Source organism: Schistocerca gregaria, chromosome 2 (assembly GCF_023897955.1).
Source record: "Schistocerca gregaria isolate iqSchGreg1 chromosome 2, iqSchGreg1.2, whole genome shotgun sequence".
In the NCBI taxonomy this organism is placed as follows: Eukaryota; Metazoa; Arthropoda; class Insecta; order Orthoptera; family Acrididae; genus Schistocerca; species Schistocerca gregaria.
The window spans coordinates 762,027,011-762,047,272 of NC_064921.1; the positions used below are offsets into that span (position 1 = coordinate 762,027,011).

At 38.9% G+C, this 20,262-nt stretch overlaps 1 protein-coding gene across 2 annotated transcripts in view; it reads right to left on the reverse strand.

Moving 5' to 3' along the window:
* LOC126334975 (protein archease-like) overlaps positions 1–20,262 on the reverse strand; it is a 116,636-nt gene that overhangs the window by 92,182 nt on the left and 4,192 nt on the right. For both annotated transcript variants that reach the window (XM_049997766.1, XM_049997767.1), the window contains exon 2: positions 12,239–12,263. In XM_049997766.1, the coding sequence (XP_049853723.1) occupies positions 12,239–12,263 (25 nt within the window). The remainder of the gene's footprint in view (positions 1–12,238; positions 12,264–20,262) is intronic.

Sequence of the window (20,262 nt, forward strand, 5' to 3'; positions counted from 1 at the left end):
TTAATTTTCACTGCTCCCAGACTTATTTCATCCTTCACGACTGTTGTTCCTTTTCCTCCTGGGTCCACTTCCTTATTTTTTTCTTTCCTGAAATCTTGCATTTTGTGTTGCTTCTCTAAAAAGTATCCTGTTATCAACTAAGACCATTCTAATTCGTGTTTTCCATAACTTTGTTAATATCAGTGAGCCATGTAGTTTTTGCAACTATTCAATAAGTTGGACATATCCTTTGCCAATCTTTTGCTTTCCATTCAATGTTTGTGCCCCCTAAAACTATAGTCTTCTTTTCCTCATTATGTCAGTTAGCTTTTAACTGTCAAATAGAGCTCTCTGGTCCTAATTTGTATTCAGCATTACTATTACTTTTAGGTTCCCATAGCTTCCTTAGAACTACTACTTCAACTTTTAAAAGTTTTTGAAGATCTCCGATTATCAAGTCCAAATTTCTTTATGGTGATGATTAATGCATTTCTATCAACTGAGTCACATATCTTTTTAAAATCAACAATAGTTATCACTTATTTCACTGTCTTCACCTTCTCAATTTCTATAATATTCTTTAGATTTGGTATCTGCTCTGGACAAAACCTTACCTTCCTAAATCCTGCTCAATATTCTCTTAGTTTCGGGGTGAGTATTCCTTCAGCACTCTTCAAACGTGCAATGGAGAACATCTTTTACATCATAATGGTCAGGATTTGCTTTCTTCCTTTTTTATGTTGTGGATGTATTAATGTCAATGTTCATTCTGATGGTAAGCTATTTGTTGTCCAAGTTTCTGTTGGAGCTAAGATGTCACTAATTCAGCAACTACACTGAGGTGACAAAAGTCTTAGGACAGTAAAACACACAAATGCAAGTGGTGGTAGTATCATGTACACAAGGTATAAAAGGGCAGTGCACTGGCAGAGCTGCCATTTGCACTTGAGTGATTCATGTGAAAAGGTTTCTGGTGTGATTATGGCAGCACAAAGGGAATTAAGACACTGAATACAGAATGGTGGTTGGTACTAGACACATGGGATGTTCCATTTTGGAAATCATTAAGGACTTCAATATTTTACAGTCCACAATGTCAAGAGTGTCCTCAGAATACCAAATTTCAGGCATAATATCTCACCATGGACTACACAGTATCCAACGACCTCCATTTAAGAACTCAATGTACAATGAACATATCCGATAGGACAGTGCAGCAAAATGTGGCATTAATGGGCTGTGGAAGCAGACGGCTGATGCAAGTGCTTTTGCTTACACCACAACACTGCCTGCAGCAGCTCTCATGGGCTAGCAAGTTGTCAACAAGGCAATGTGAAAGCTGGTGGTGGCTTCATAATGGTGGGGGTTGTGTTTACAAGGAATGAGCCCATGACTTGTCACCTCCGAGTATAATGTTTTGTCTTGATGCTGTTTTTAAAGTTTTTTTCATAATTTCTCTAATTCGTTTATTGATGGCGGCCTTGGTCTGGTCATATTTTGATGATGTTACAGAAATTAAATTCTTATTTTGGTGGATCATAGTTGTGCAGTTCCTTGAAGTGATCCACAAACATTCTTCAGTTCCCAATATTTGTTATATGCAGTCTTGTGTGTTTTTGGATCTATAAACTGTAAGCTTTCTTTGTGGACTTCTTTAATCTATTTTTTAATATTTTATAAATGTCCCTAAAGTTGGTCTGCTTAAAATATGGTTCAATTGACAGTTTATCTTTTATATGGCATACTCTGATCTTTTTGAGACCTTTTTACGCAAATTTCCCAGTTTCTATAAAATTTTCCGTGCACTTATTTTTATTTTTGTTCCAGAGATTCTGAGCTCATTGTCTCTTTAAAATTAACTCTTAACACTTTATCATTCCGCTGACCATGTTTCCATTTTCTTTTTAAAATGAATAGTTTCTTCTGCAGTCTGTATGTTGTCTATTTGAAATTGTTCCCCACACTTAGGTAGTTTTTTTCGCCAAAAGGTTACTGAAATCATTTCCCCCAGATAAACTTCTATACGCCCAGCTTTTTTGGGTGATATTAGTTCTTATTTATAAACACTTATCTAACCTTGAACTTACTGATAGGTAGTGGTCTGAATCCAAACCAACGCTTTTAACTACTTCACCTTCTTTGCTATAACTTAAACAGTGTCTTGAGAATCATTTACAGTTTTCAGCTCATGGTTGGGTCTGTTCGGAATGTAAGCCTCACCAACTTTTCCTGTCATCTCACCATGCTTCCCTCTACACCCTGTCACAGTCTCGCCCTCTTTTCTTCACAAAATCTTTCAGCCCAATAATCAATGTGTCTTTGGTGATAAAATCACCGGAGTCATCAGGCCATGTCCTATTCCACTTCAAGTTTCAATGCTTGACTGTTCAACCCCTCTGCTATGACTTCTTCAGGACTCCCCTGGTGTCCCTGGATGGCTGAATACCGATGAAAGAGTTTCACGTCCACTTATAAAAACCTGAGCTGTTTCACAGGCATAACAAAGCAGGTGGATTCTTTCCACGCTACATTTTTCTTCCCCCAAAACTATATTTATTTTATTTTTTGCAAATATCTCTAATAGTGTTATTTTTATGATTTGTATGGTACCCAAAATCTTTATTATTAACTCAGGGCTAAGCCAACCTTACTATTATCCATCACATTCATTTGCTTAATTATAGGCCATTGGTGTGATTAGTTTACCTAGAAACTGTGCTAATTACAAATATCAGTATTATAAAACTTCATTACCACTGTTCTTATGTAAACTTATATCTACTGCTAACTTTCAGAAGTAGTAGTTCAAAAGCAAACACAAATAACTGAAGTTTCAAGACAGATGATGCTGCAAACATGTTATCAACTTTTGCAGTCATTTAGTTTTAGAGTAAATATAATTTTTATCTAAAACATTGTTACTGAAGTAAAATCCTATATTTTGGCAAACTAGACAGCATAATACAAAATCAATTATTGTTGTACCTAAAAGTTCACATTTAGAAGAATCTCTCTCTACCATTCATTTGTTTAGAAACATATGTATAATTGTAACTTGTAAAATTCCAGCAAGCAATAGACAAATATACTTTTAATTAATGTCATCTTATAAAAGGAAGGCTGCTGGGAGCCATTTGCGTCAGTCTCTGGAACAGTATGATGTGAGCAAGTTCTGAGCTCAAAAATTATTGCGCAATGTACACAGAAGAGTTAGCACAAATCACAAGTCGTAAGAATGTGCCAGGTTATATCTAAAGTCCATGTCCAAGAGTTTGTACAGTGACCGTTTGACAATGATTGGCAATGGAATCTTAGTTTCATGAACTGTGTTAATCTTCAATAATGCTAACTTTACTGATAGTTTTGGATCATGAACTGTGTTATTTCCAAATGAAATTTACTGTGTTCACTGATTTTCGTGTTGATATGACTGTTATACTTGAAGGAGTAATTAGAGAATGTGTTAATGATTTACTTGCCACACAAAAACTTTTCTGTCATTTCAATGTTAAATTACTGCCATCTAAAAATCATAATTATAGTATATCAATCAAGTGCAGTATGTGACTTATCATTTATCTGTGCTTAAATTACAGTGAATGAGTCTCAATCTGGTCATAAACAGGAGGTTATGTAATATCAAAGTGCAATGAAAGTGCTTTGAACTGTAAACCTGGTGTGAGCATCATCATTTGAAATAGCCTACTTTCACCAATTACTTTTCACCCAGCAACAGAGGTGCAGCTGTTAGAGGCATGTCAGCTCAGTTACAAAGTGTAGTTAAAGCAGATACTGATGGGGAAGAAGGGGGAGGGGAAGGAGAAACCCAAAACATTGTTATTGTTGTGCAGCCTTGCTCGTTTCCTGGTCTCCGTATGTTCCTCACTTACTGTAGTTCCCTGTTTACTTCTATGATAGAGGGTAACCACAAAGATTTAAGCCTGTAGACATCATCTCTATTGAAATTGTACTTGTTATTTGTTATTTTGATTGCTGCACTCACTTTCCTTTTACAAATAGTATGTCCTCTGGCAAGCACGTGCTTGTTCTTAAAAGTCAATAACCTGGTTACATTCTCCTTGGTGTTCCGCAATTCCCAATTTAACCTTTTTGTCTTACAATGAGTATGGTGTTCGTGCTCTTCAATGTTTTCTTTTACTGTCCCAGTTTCAGTGCTATATTCTTGCCACACAAATATGAATGTTTTCACCTAATCACCTCAAAAAAGAAGGTACTTGCTAATGGAACTGCCTTTCTGGATTTCACTATCTGTATTTGCAGCACATTTTGGAACAAATAGATCACTTTATCTAGTAACTATATTACCAACTAATTTCTTGTTGGAAATGGATGCAGAGAACAGAACATGTACAGCTCATGTTACTTTTAGATGTCTCACACATTAGGGTGTTCCTTAATTAAGTTCCGATATTATGCACGAAATGAATGGTATATGATACTATGCACCAAATTAACTGTGTATCAAGCACTTTTTGTCCTTACCCTGCTCTACCATTATGAAACCTGAACACTACATCGCCGTTATGTTAAGAAACAGCACTTCAACCAACAGAAGCTGAAATACATTATGAACACAAAATGGGATGATTTCATATCATGCAACTGTTGTTGAGAAAGCAAAGATTTACAGTATAGAAGCCAATGTGATTGGTCAGAGGAGGAATAACATACCTTCTCATCAAATTTTGTATAGTGAAGCAAGCACAAGTAGAAGGCCTCATGGTACTCATCTAAAGTGCTGGAAGGATCAGTTCAACAAGAACTTAAGGAGCAGTCAATGACATGAGTAACTGGTGCACCCTATCAGAGGATCGTACTCACTGGCACACAACTACTTCCGTTCCTGTTTTATATTTTGAGCAGGAATGTAAAAACTGGAAAATGGGAAATGTCAAGAGGTGCAAACTGTGCCAGACCCAGCCATGCCCTGTACCCTCAATGCAGACAGAGGGTGAAGGCCATGGCTGTGTCTGGCCGCACGTTTCAAACCAGGGTTGGTTTCCTAAGCTGTCTAAAGCGTCTCCACAACTGAACTGATAGAAAGTACTGGAGAAATGGAAATTGATATGAGCTCACCAGACAACAATAACATCTTTACACCATTTCATATAACTTCATATAACCCCAAAGAGTAGAGACCATGAAGCACATCTGCTGTAGGCTAGGCCTATGCTGACAGCATAGGCAGATGCATTCAGAAGAATGGTTGAAAGACTATGTTCTTCAGTCGACACAAGATAACAGTCTCATCTAGTGTCGACTGAAGAACATAGTCTTCCAACCATTCTTCTGTATGGATCTGCCTTTGCTGTCAGTTACTCTAGACACAAACAGTAACCTTACAGAACGTGCAGCAGGTTGTTGTTGTTGTTGTTGCTGCTGCTGTAATCTGAAGACCCTATTTATGGAAATATCATAGCAATTGGCCATTAATGCTTCTCTAAGAAAATTTAGCTTTGATCACAACTGCCTACTGTCACTAATGTGGTATGCTTGCAAAAAACCAAGTGCTCAGAGCACCTTACTTCTGGACTGGGTGCTGGTGATGCAAAGGGGTATCTAAACACCTGTATGCAAGTAGGTTTCCTGCAAATACTGTGCCCTAGAGTATTGTCAGGTCTTCTGTAGATCTGGAAGGACACATTAAAGAACACAAAGTCCATTCACGTTTTAGACAAAAGCTAAAATCAACAGAAATGGAGCACAAGATGAATGTAACCAGGTTATGGATTTTTAAAAACATACCACTGTTGCCAGAGGAACTAATGTTCATAGAATAAAAGTCCATTAAGCAGTAATACTAATGATGAATGAGTACAGTTTCAACACGGACGACAGCTACAGGCTTCTTTGTGCCTACCCGCTATCAAGTAAGTTAATATCAAGTCACAACAAGCAAGAAACAAGCTGTTACCAGGAAACAACCAAAGTGGCACAATAAAAATATTTTGGATATCACAAGTCAGTATATGCTTTCAGTATTTACCCAATAAATGACTGTCCACCAATAGCAACCAGAATATGTTAACCTAACACCACCACCCCTCTCAAAAAGCCCGGGAAAATAGTCTTTTATAAGTAAATGCAACACTGTCTTTCAATAGTGTTCAATCGTAGAGGGACACTGGTGGAATCATGAAGATCCCAGCAAAGGGGTTTAACTATCATGCTGTGAAGAAGTCTGAAGTGGGATATGACTCATCCTATTGACTCAGAAGTTTTTATCATCAATAACAACCAATATGAAAGACTGCAGACTTACATAATCCCCTGTCTGTCCTTCTCTAGGTCTCCTGTGTCCTGTTATTTCATGAGCCTGTCTTGATAGCATAATAATTCCCATTCTTTTAACACATTCATACCATCTTGTGTTTTCTATGGTCTCTTGCAATGGCATCTCATTCAATTTTTTTTCTTACCACTTCATTTCTTACTATATCCATTTTCATTATTCCTAGCATGTTTCTTTGAACTTTTATCTTGCAGCAACCTTAATCTTGCTCACCTGCCTTTTCTTCATGAACCATGTTGCCAATGCATGTGTAATTTGAGTGTAATATGCTTGGTATAACATTTGCATGGACTTGCTGCACTCCTAACAGCACATTTTCTTAGTATTTTTGTGAACTTATGGCTGCTGTTTGCATTACCCTGAAGCTATATCTGAAATTAAGAACAGTTTTGTTTTTAGTCTTAGTGTGAGGGGTCACTGATTTTGTATACATAACTATTCCTATACGTCATAATCATCTCCAAACTTTGTACCATTGTGCAGAATGAATTGTCATTCAGTAGCTGTGCCAATAAGAATGCTGTTGTGTGAATGAGATTTTATTTCAAGTCAAGAGTAGTTTTCAGTCTCTCAAGAAATAGACAGTGAAAGTTACTACTCTACCTGTGTCCCTATTCTGTGAATCACTGAACTCAATGGCACATGGTACTTCCCATTATACCAGTTATTAGGGCTTCTTTCAATTCCACAGGAATAATGATTGTTCAAGTGCCTCTCAGTGCAGTGTAATTAATCTGATCTTGTCCTCAAAATCCCGACAAGTGCAATATGTAGGGGTTGTTAGTATATTCCTACAACTACCATTTAAAGACTGTTCTTGTAACTTCGTAGTTTTCTTGGGACAGCCTGCATCTCTCTTCAACAGTCCGTCAGTTCAATTTTTTCAGCATCTTTGTGACACACTCTCACAAGTCAAACAACCTGTGACCATGCGTGTTGCCTTTCTCTGTATATTTCCAATGTCCCCTGTTAGTAATATTTGGTACGGATCCTGCACACTAACAATATTCTAGGATGGGCCGCTCGAGTGATTTTTATGCAACCTTCTATATAAATTGATAGCGCTGCCCTATTATTCTACTAATAAACTGGACTCTTACCACTTGCTTTACATATGACTGAGCCTATGTGAGTGTCCCATTTCATATCCCACAAATATTTACATTCAGCTATTTGTACGAGATGACTATTTCCACCTGTGACTCATTGGTCTTTTAGTCATATGATATGTCCTTTCATTTTGTGAGGTGCATAACTTTATTTCTTTGAACATTTAAAGCAATTTGCCAATCTTTACACCACTTAAAAATTTTCAATTCGAACTGAATACTTGCGCAGCTTTTTTTGCAGCCAGTACTTCACATATAACTGCACCACCTAAACAATTTGCAGTCACTATTAATAGTGACTGCAACGTCATTAATACACAATGAAGGGCCAAAGAAATTGGTACACTTGCCTAATATCGTGTAGGCCCCCCCTCCCCCAAGTATGCAGAAGTGCTGCAAAACGATGTGGCATTGACTCAATGTCTGAAATAGTGCTGAAGGGAACTGTCACCATGAATTCTGTAGGGCTGTCCACTAATCCATAAGAGCATGACTGGGAGGAGATCTCTTCTGAACAGCATGTTGCCACGTATCCTGATATGCTTAATAATGTTCATGCCTGGGAGTCTGGTGGCCAGTGGAAGTGTTTAAACTCAGAAGAGTGTTCCTGAGGCCACTCTGTAGCAATTCTGGACATGTGGGATGTTGCTTTCTCCTGCTGGAATTGACCAAGTACACTAGAATGCACAATGGACATGAATGAATGTAGATGATCAGACAAGATTCTTACTTATTTGTTTATTTATTTAGCTATTGTTCCGTGGGATCAAATTAAGGAGAAGTCTCCCTGGTCATGGAACGAGTCAATATATGAAATTATAATACAATAGTAGAAACAGATAAAATGAAATATAAGAAACATATTCAGGCAACAATTCATAAATTTAAATAAAGAAAATCAACAATGTAACACTGGAATATGCTTAATTTTTCAGCTCTTCCAGGAGCTCCTCGACAGAATAGAAGTAGTGAGCCATGAGGAAACTCTTCAGTTTGGACTTAAAAGCATTTGGGCTACTGCTAAGATTTTTAAGTTCTTGTGGTAGCTTATTGAAAATGGATGCAGCAGAATACTGCACTCCTTTCTGCACAAGGGTAAAGGAAGTGCATTCCACATGCACATTTGATTTCTGCCTAGTATTAACTGAGTGAAAGCTGCTAACTCTTGGGAATAAGCTATTATTGCTAACAACAAACCACATTACAGAAAATATATACTGTGAGGGCAATGTTAGAATTCCCAGACTACTGAATAGGGGTTGACAAGATGTTCTTGAAATTACACCACATGTAGCTCGAACAGCCCGTTTTTGAGCCAAAAATACCCTTTTTGAATCAGAAGAATTACCCCAAAAAATAATACCATATGACATAAGCGTATGAAAATATGCGAAGTAGACTACTTTTCGTGTTGAACTGTCACTTATTTCAGATACTGTTCTAATGGTAAATAAAGCAGCATTTAGTTTCTGAACAAGATCCTGAACATGGGCTTTCCACAACAGAGCACGACAGGGTGGAGATCTCTTCTGAACAGCACGTTGCAAGGTATCCTGATATTCTTAATAATGTCCATGTCTGGGAGTTTGGTGGCCAGTGGAAGTGTTTAAACTCAGAAGAGTGTTCCTGGGGCCACTCTGTAGCAATTCTGGACATGTGGGGTGTTGCTTTCTCCTGCTGGAATTGCCCACATCCACCAGAATGCACAATGGGCATGTGGGGTGTTGCTTTCTCCTGCTGGAATTGACCAAGTCCAATGTGTCATGTGTCAAAGTTGTATCTGGACTTATCAGGGGTCCCATATCACTCCAACTGCACACACCCCACACCATTACAGAGCCTTCACCAGCTTGAACAGACCCCTGCTGCCATGCAGATTCCATGGATTCACGAGGTTGTCTCCATAACCATCCACTTCAATCCACTCAATACAATTGGAAAAAAGAGACTTATCCGACCAGGCAACATGTTTCCAGTCATCAACAGTGTTGCTGGGCCCAGGCAAGGTGTAAGGCTTTTGTCAGGCAGTCATCAAGGGTACACGAGTGGGCCTTCATCTCCGAAAGCCCATATCAACGATGTTTCGTTGAATGGTTCGCACACTGACACTTGTTGACGGTCTAGCACGGAAAGCTGCAATAATATGTGGAAGGGCTGCACTTCTCACACTGAATGATTCTCTTCAGTCGTCATTGGTCCTGTTCGTGTAGGATCTTTTTCTGGCTGCATTGATGTCTTGAGATTTGATGTTTTACCAGATTCTTGATATTCGTATACTCGTGAAATGGTCATACTGGAAAATCCCCACTTCATCACTACCTCAGAGATGCTCTGTCCCATCGCTCAAACTAACTTAAATCTTGATAACCTGGCATTGCAGCAGCAGTAACCGATCCAACAACTGCAGCAGACACTTGTTCTCTAACACAGATACTGCTGACAGCAGCATCGCATTCTGTCTGTTTACATATCTCTGTATTTGAATATGCATGCCTGTACCAGTTGCTTTGGCACTTCAGTGTATAACATGAACAGAAAGGATTTCGACACACCTCCTTGGCGCACATTCGTGGTTACTTCTACCTCTGTCAAACCACTCTCCATCCAACATAACATGCTCTGTCTTCCCTACCAAAAAAGTCTTCAATCCAGTAACAAATTTCACTTAACCCCTTACAACCACACTAAGTGAAGGTGTGGTACTGTCAATCGCATTTTGTAAGTCAGAAATGTACCTGACTCGCTTGCTTCATGTCATATCAGAAAACAGTTGGGTTTCACATGATAAATATTTTTCCGAATTCATGCTAGTTGGCATAGAGCACATCATTCTGTTCAAATTACCTTACTATGTTTGAGTTCAGAATATGTTCTAAGATTCTACAACAAATAGATGTCAAGTATACCGGACAGAAGTTTTGTGGATCACTTCTGCTTCTTCCAATTATTGAGCACATTTTGTGTTGTTAGAGGGTCCTATGGCTAGATTATAGCTAAGATTTTTAAGTAACACATACCTCTCTGAAATGTTTCCTTTATTCTCATCATAATCAGCCTTCCAATCACCTTTTTCTGATGGGTTTCCAAGAGTCTGCCTTCTTCCACACTTACCACATCCATAGTCTCTTATAGCTGGCTTACAATAAGAATAAGATCCCCTGTCGACCTTCCTCGTGTAAATCCATAATGTTCCTCTATTAGTCTACTACCTACCACATGCTTTTTTTCAAGATCTTCTCAAATACCTTTGATTCCCTTTTTCCTTCTTTCTTCACTTACTGCCTTCCATACTGTTCTCATGACCTCACAAAACTACTGCAATCCAACAATGTCAGCTGCTCTCACTATTTCCACATGTATTTTATTGAGTCTAGCTGCCTACCGTGTTTTCACACACTTTATAGCTCTTCTACTTCTATCCATGTTAGGCTCATTTTGATATCCCCAGGTTGCTCATGTCCACTTTCATATTTCCATTGGCCTTTATTTCAGTTATTTAATCTGGTCCGCTCTCTCTTACATCAGACCATGCTTGACACAGTATTTTTTTTACATCACAGTTACCTTATAAATAATAATTTTAATAAGACAAATAATATTAAAATGATATGAGTATGTATAGGGACAATCTGAGTACATAATACTGACTATGAACTTTTAGTTAATACCTTAACTTACTTTCCTTCTTTAGTGATCATCCTGACATTTTCCATCGTGCACCTCTTCTTACTGTTAACCAAGTTAGTATTCCTACTACCCTCACTGCCCTAATCATCATTTTTGTCCACTCCTCTATCCACTTCATCTTCTCCCCTGCTACCACTTTCTCAGCTGCCCTTCTCACTGTGTTCCTTTCTTGCTTCCCGGGAGTCACTGGCAAGGATTCTCTGACCCACCATGTAGGGGTGTATTTTCAATGTTAAAATATATAATGCATTTCCGCTTTCAATTATGTTTTTATGTTTATCAACATTTTAAATATTGTGCAGGAAAAATTCATTCCACCCTCCTAGCAAAATGGTTCAAATGGCTCTGAGCACTATGGGATTCAACTTCTGAGGACATCAGTCCCCTAGAAATCAGAACTACTTGAACCTAACTAACCTAAGGACATCACACACATCCATGCCTGAGGCAGGATTCGAACCTGCAACCGTAGCGGTCTCGCAGTTCCAGACTGTAGCGCCTAGAACCGCACGACCACTCCGGCCGGTCACCCTCCTAGCAATCTTGACAATCAACCTTAAGGTGCAATTACAATCCAACAGCTGTAGTGACAAGCCACATAGTAGTATCCATTGCCTGTAGAATGACACTAAAGCTGCACGTGACCAAAGTGGCAATTTTGTTGTCTGGTGTCGCGTGACTACGGACATGCCACTGGAAGTGCTTGCATTCAGTTACAGCAATGTAGTGTCACTGGATAGGTGCACAGATGCTGCCATACAGCTTCTGTCATTACAGCCATCGCATTGGAATCTCACGTTTACTGCGAATACCAATCGTGTTGCAGTCACGTATGTTGCATAGTTATATTACATATCTTCAAACTGTAGTTGCGCAAGATCTGGTCTTTATTCTACAACTCCATTATTTCCAGTCTATGATAGGAAGAGTATACTTCAAAGGTTGTTGATTAATGTTTATGCCCTTTTTAAAATAGTGGGCTCATGATATCTTTGGTCCATTCTCCAGGATTCTTTTTCTTTTTTCCTTTCCAAATAGAATACATGACATTCCCTAATGTAGTGCATTCCATGACTCAGCATTTCAGAAGAAATTATACTTTAGCTACATGCTTATGGAATTACTTTACATATAATTAATATGTACTTACTGTACATCTGCAGTGTGATCCAAATCTGAAAAAAAAGAAAAATATTATTTGTGCTGCATCAAAAAACAAGATGCCTGAAAAATCTACCAGTAGGTGGATAAAAAATATTGATAAAAACAGGACTCCAGCATATGCAAAGAGCAGCACAAACAAACAACCAGTTTTAGTCAGTGAATAGAAGAAAATAAATTCTTTATCTTCAAAATGAAAACTTCAATGGAGTTGCTAACATTGCAGGCAAAATATTAAAATCTTGATCCACTCACAAGGTGTTGTGTGGTGGCACATAAACTGAAGTGACAAAAATCATGAGATACCTCCCAATATTGCTTGGACTTCCTTTTGCCCGATTTAGTGCTACTACCCAATGTAGCATGGACTCAACAAGTCGGTGGAAACCCAATGAGCCTCTGTGGCTGTCCACATTTGCAAAAGTGTTGCAGGCACAATATTTTTTTGTATAAACTGACCTCTCGATTATATCCCATAAATGTTCAATGGGATTCACGTTGAGTGATCTGGGTGGCCAAATCTTTTGCTTGAATTGTCCAGAATGTTCTTCAAACCCATCGCGAACAACTGAGGACCAGTGACATGATGCATTGGCATCCAGAAGAATTCCACTGTTGTTCGGAAACAGGAAGTAAGTAAATGGCTACAAATAGTCCCAAATCACCAAACATAACCATTTCCAGTCAATGATCAGTTCAGTGGGAGCAGAGGATCTGGTCCATACCATGTGAACCACAACTCACATGATTAAGAAGCCACCACCAGCATGCACAGTGCCTTGTTGACAACTTGGGTCTACGGCTTCATGGGGTCTGTGTCATACACTAACCCTACCATTAGCTCCTACCAACTAAAATTGGGACTCATGTGACCAGGTCATGGTTTCCTTGTCATCTAGTGTCCAACCGATACGGTCATGAGACCACTAGAGGCACTGCATATGATATCATGCTATTTGCAAAAGCACTCACGTCAGTCGCCTGCTGGCATAGATCATTAATGCCCGATTTTGCCGCACTGACCTAATGGTTACATTCATTGTACATTGATTCCCGCAGCTATTTCATGCAGTGTTGCTTGTCTGTTAGCACTGACAACTCTACGCAAATGCCGCTGCTCTCTATTGTTAAATGGAGGCTGTCTGCCACTGTGTTGTCTATGGTAAGAGATAATACTTGAAATTTGGTCATAATACAGGATTTCCTAATCATTTCCAAAATGGAATGTCCCCCAAGTCTAGCACCAATTACCATTCCATGTTCAAAGTCTTAGTTCTTGTTGTGTGGCCATAATCATGTCACATAAATCACCTGTGTGCAAATGATAGCTCCACCAATGCACTGCTCTTTTTATACCTTGTGTATGGGATACTATTGCTATCTGCATATATGCACTTCATTAAGCCTTGATTTTTGTTATATTAGTGAATACAGACTGCTAGACAAAATAAGTCAAGCATCCGGAAGAGGTATGACCCACTTATCAATGATTTGGCAGTCCTTCCAACCTGTATGCATGAACTGATTTGGCTGGGAAACCTGTTGCATCCTCTCCTTTAAATGTTTTAACTGGGCCTCGATATCCTAGATACTGGCATTGGGACTGAGTTGACATCCAACCTGTCAACACCACACAAACATTTCATAGACACGCTCTCATGTGTGAAAGATCACTGTACCACTGTACTGTTGAAAAATGGCCCACAATATTGTTGCACAACAAGTGACATGAAGATGCAGGATGTCCATGATGTATCGTTATTTATCACGGGAGATCCCTCAACCACTACTATCCATAACCAGAAATCACACCTGATGGCTCCCTACACCATGACACCAGGCGTAACACTGCTATGCCTCTCCCCAGGTCACTGCCATACTCACTGACTATGGTCATCCTTGAGAGTGCAGAACCACAATTTATCACTGAACGCAACATGATATCATTCATCAAACCACATTTCCATGTCATGGCACCACACAAAATGCAGCTGTTTTTGCTGTGGTGTTTATAGCAACCTACACATGGGACATTAATTCTCTACTTTGGCTGCTGCTAGTTTTTGACCAATGGAGTGGGATGACAGAATGCTGCAAAGAATTCATTACTTGTTTCAGATGGCAAGTGCAGATGTGAAGGGGTTACAAGACACCTGGTGCACAATACTATGATCCTCCCTTATGGTAGTCAGACATGGTTAACTAGAACCTTGATGAGTATGTCTGCCCTCAGGTTCCCACGCAATCCAACATCAGGCCAATGTCACACCGGAATGCTTCCAAAAGTCTCGATATCGCACATGTCAACCAGCCAGCAAAATGGAGACCCACAGTGAGGCCCCTTTCAAACTGTCAGGTGCTGATAACATGGTCTCACACGAGTACACAGCATCTCCATGTCCTTCACATTGATCAATTAACAAGTGAAGCTGTTCATGCTCCTTATATACCCTAACAGGCCGGGTAACACCACTAAATATGTAAATATGAACAACACTAAATGTACTCCAGTGGTCATTCTACTTAGGAGAGTGAATTGAAACCCACTCATTTATATACCCACCAACAGTATGTACATGTGTGACGTTACACTTACATCTCACTACGTCTTGTTATTTCCTGTTCTCTTTGTTTCACTTTGCAATCTGAATATTTACAGAAACGGAAATGTACCATAAGTACACCTACTACTACTGCTACAGTTTTTAGTACAGAACAACATGACTAGAAAAGAGCACTTTTGAGTGACATACATTTTTTTCAAAATATCACTAAGACCAAATTTAAAAACTTACTACAAAAATCAGCTTAAAACCAGAGGAAGTGCGGAAAACTTCACAACCTTTGAAATGGAATATGGTAAACAATCAGCAAGTCATTCAAAACAATGTATAACAACTTTGCCATGCCTCTCCAGTCCAAAATATCACTGGGAATTGTCAAAACTGATAACAGTTCAGCTGTTGCTAAGAAAATTGCATACCACATACAACAGACGTTTTGTTGGTATGTACATCATTTTAAGGTTTTCCAGCATCATACTTCCTAAATTCATCTTGTGTACAAAGTATTAGAATCTCTAAGAGGCATTTGGTACAATTACCTTTGTGCCCTAACAGTTTTGCCAAAAATATTCATTCTTGATCAGAGGAATTTTATGTTTGCACATGCTCCAATCATCCACACTCATTGTGTCATGGGTAATTTCCAAGACGCCTTGGGTATCAAAGTAGCACCCTCACTGCGGGTGATACATACTGAATGCCCAACTGTCAAGGCACACTGAGTAAAAGGATCAATGATTTTAGTTAAATTACAGGGAAGGTAGGTGGATCAATGTTTATTAATAATAGAGTAACATATTCGATATATTTATTAAACATTGATCCACTTACCTTGTCCCACAATTTAATTAAAAAACATTGATCCACCTACCTTCTTCCACAATTAAAAGCATGAGTGTTAATAATGTTATACCACATTCTCTTGTCAACGTCCAGACTCTGCATCTCGACACTCGGGTATTCAACACGAATTGTTCGCAGTGAGGGCACAAATTCAGTTCCCAAGGCTTCTAGGAAACTATTGTGGCATTTTTTCCAGATACTGCCACAGATACACAAAAGTGACAAACTGGAACAAACACACAATTTGAATAATTAGGTCATAAAGTATCAGAAATGACACTGACGATATTTGCCTTGAGACAAGTACCACCCCACATTGTTTTACTTAAAGAATATGATGTATAGATATTTATGAAGTCTCTTGTTACAGAGCCCTTAGATAAAATAGCAAGCTCTTGACGACAGTCCCTATCATCCACCTTCAGCTACCTCCAAGGCAATATCTGACATTTTCAACATTAGTAAGGCTTCCACTTTTATGCTCAAGAAACACAGCATATTGTTTGGCTTATATTGTCAAGACATCACACAAAATGTAAACCCCCCAGTGCACACAGATTACATTTGCACTTGCTGCTTAGTGTGACTTGCAGTGCCATTCAAAACAGACAGTAAACTTCAGGATCATTCATCTGTGAGTTTCCTCTGACAAACACCTGCTACTGAGAACTGCTGAGTGTATGACCTGTGTCTGTTACAGTTTCCCCACAATCTAATTTCAGACAGATTCTCAGCAGTTTAAAACAATGACTATAAAACTCCAATGTGTTAACACTTTTTCCAGTTTCTGACATGCTTTTTCAGCTCAGCAATACTCCACATAAGCTGCTTAACATAACTGCTGCAACATTCGAAATCACTAGGACCCTCAGGCAGAGATCTTTTACAGGTTACAACACTTCCATTTAATTTTTCTTGGGGGCTGGAAACCAGGACTGATGTGGTGCCCATTCAAAACCAGATTTAACTTTCTCGCTGTGGCATTGCAAACAACATATAGGTCAGTATGCATCCACCAACCTTGCATGTAAGTCAATTACTGACACTTACAATTGGCCACTGTGAAAATGTCAAGAATTCTAAAATGTTTCAAGAACCTAAAAACAGCTAAGAACAGCCTGGGTGAAGCCAGAGTCAGCTTCATGATTTCCTTCCTATTTATCAAAGAACCAGTAGAAGAAAGATTTACTGGCCAATCATTTAATAACTGATAGAACACCAAAATGTTTCCTGTTGTCACCAGCTGCTAATTCTTTCATGGAGGAATTCAACACAGCTCCACTCCATTTACCAGGAATCTTCAATCGTGAAGAACATGCATTTTAACTTGGCTGCAGGGCAATAGTGTGCTGCAGCAGTTCATTGACCACAGACGTTACACCTACACATGAGATTTGCCGTAGAGATGGCAAAGAATTGAAGATGGCTTTCTTAGCTCTATTAGGTGAATGGAAACAAGGTGAAAGGTTGGCCATAGAGCATACAGCAAGCTCACTCATATAGGGTAGAATCTCTGCAGGTGTAACTTGCATCATCCAGCTCAGAAGAGCCTGTGAAATTTCCTCTCTTGTGAAACTTGTTAACGACAATCACCAATCTTCCTCTGGTACAAAATGATTTATGGTGAATGGATGAAGTTATATTCTTTTGAAAATGCATCTGATGTGGTAAAGACATACGCACAGTAATAGTTATAACTCTTCAACCTACTCAAATTCTGTAATCGTGTCATAATGTTAAAAGATCACTGTAGGTTATGGTCAAATTGTGTATGCGAAGTTATTTCATTGTTGTAGTTGTTGTTGTGGTCTTCAGTCCAGAGACTGGTTTGATGCAGCTCTCCATGCTACTCCATCCTGTGCAAGGTTCTTCATCTCCCAGTAACTACTGCAACCTACATTCTACTGAATCTGTTTAAAGTATTCCTCTCTTGATCTCCCTCTACGATTTTTACCCTCCATGCTGCCCTCCAATACTAAATTGGTGATCCCTTGATGTCTCAGAACATGCCCCACCAACCGATCCCTTCTTCCAGTCAAGTTGTGCCACAAACTCCTCTTCCCCCAATTCTATTCAATACCTCCTCATTAGTTAGGTGATCTACCCATCTAATATTCACCATTCTTCTAGAGCACCACATTTCAAAAGCTTCGATTCTCTTCTTGTATATTTATCGTCCACGTTTCACTTCCATATATGGCAACACTTCATACAAATACTTTCAGAAAAGATTTCCTGACACTTAAAACTATACTTGATGTTAACGAATTTCTCTTCTTCAAAAACGCTTTCCTTGCCATTGCCAGTCTACTTTTCTATCCTCTCTACTTCGACCATCATCACTTATTTTGCTCCCCAAATAGCAAAGTCATTTACTACTTTAAGCGTCTCATTTCCTAACCTAATTCCCGCAGCATCACCCGATTTAATTCCATTATTCTCGTTCTGATTTTGTTGATGTTCATCTTATACCCTCCTTTCAAGACACAGTCCATTCCGTTCTGCTGCTCTTCCAGGTCCTTTGCCGTCTCTGACGGAATTACAATGTCATCGGCGAACCTCAAAGTTTCTATTTCTTCTCCATGGATTTTAATACCTACTCCGAATTTTTCTTTTGTTTCCTTCACTGCTTGCTCAATGTACAGATTGAATAACATTGGGGAGAGGCTACACCCTGTCTCACTCCCTCTCAACCAATGCTTCCCTTTCATGCCCCTCTACTCTTTATAAATGCCATCTGGTTTCTGTACAAATTGTAAATAATTTTAATGAGAGTATTCCAGTCAACATTGTCAATAGCTTTCTCTAAGTCTACAAATGCTAGAAACATAGGTTTGCCTTTCCTGAATCTATTTTCTAAGATAAGTCGTAGAGTCAGTATTGCCTCTGCATGTTCCAACATTTCTACGGAATCCAAACTGATCTTCACCGAGGTCGGCTTCTACCAATTTTTCCATTCGCCTGGAAAGAGTTTGTGTTAGTATTTTGCAGCCATGGCTTATTAAACTGATATTTCAGTAATTTTCACATCTGTCAACACCTGCTTTCTTTGGGATTGGTAATTATTATATTCTTCTTGAAGTCTGAGGGTATTTCGCCAGTCTCATACATCTTGCTCTCTAGATGGTAGAGTTTTGTTAGACCTGGCTCTCCCAAGGCTGTAATGGAATTTATGTACTCCCGGGGCCTTGTTTCGACTTAGGTCTTTCAGTGCTCTGTCAAACTCTTCACGCAGTATCATATCTCCCATTTCATATTCATCTACATCCTCTTCCATTTCCATAATATTGTCCTCAAGAACATCACCCTTGTATAGACCCTCTATATACTCCTTCCCCCTTTCTGCTTTCCACTCTTTGCTTAGAACTGGGTTTCCATCTGAGCTCTTGATATTCATACAAGTGGATCTCTTTTCTCCAAAGGTGTCTCTAATTTTCCTGTGGGCAGTATCTATCTTACCCCTAGTGATATGTGCCTCTACATTCTTACATTTGTCCTCTAGCCATCCTTGCTTAGCCATTTTGCACTTCCTGTCGATCTCATTTTTGAGACGATTATATTTCTTTTTGCCTGCTTCATTTACTGCATTTTTATATTTTCTCCTTTCGTCAATTAAATTCAATACTACTTCTGTCACCCAAATATTTCTACTAGCCCTCGTCTTTTTACCTACTTGATCCTCTGCTGCCTTCACTACTTCATCCCTCAAAGCTACCCATTCTTCTTCTACTGTATTTCTTTCCCCCATGCTTGTCAATTGTTCCCTTATGCCCTCTCTGAAACTCTATACAACCGCTGGTTTACTCAGTTTATACAGGTCCCATCTTCTTAAATTCCAACCTTTTTGCAGTTTCTTCAGTTTTACTCTACAGTTCATAACCAATAGATTGTGGTCCGAGTCCACATCTGCCCCTAGAAATGTCTTACAATTTAAAACCTAGTTCCTGAATCTGTGTCTTACCATTATATAATCTATCTAATACCTTCTAGTATCTCCAGGGTTCTTCCATGTATAGAACCTTAATTCATTATTCTTGAACCAAGTGTTAGCTATGATTAAGCTGTGCACTGTGGAAAATTCTACCAGGCAGCTTCCTCTTTCATTTCTTCCCCCCAATCCATATTCACCTACTACGTTTCCTTCTCTGCCTTTTCCTACTATTGAATTCCAGTCACCCATGACTTAAATTTTCATCTCCCTTCACTATCTGAATAATTTATTTTATCTCATCAATATATTTGTCATCTGCGGAGCTAATTGGCATATAAACTTGTACTATTGTAGTAGGCGTGGGCTTTGTGTCTATCTTGGCCACAATAATGCATTCACTATGCTGTTTGTAGTAGCTTACCCGCATTCCTATTCATTATTAAGGCTACTCCTGCATTACCTCTATTCGATTATGTATTTATAACCCTGTATTCACCTGACCAAAAGTCTTATTCCTCCTGCCACCAAACTTCACTAATTCCCACTCTATCTAACTTTAACCTATCCATTTCCCTTTTTAAATTATTTAACCTACCTGCCCAATTAAGCGATCTGACATTCCACGCTCCAATCCGTAGAATGCCACTTTTCTTTCTCCTAATAACAATGTCTTCC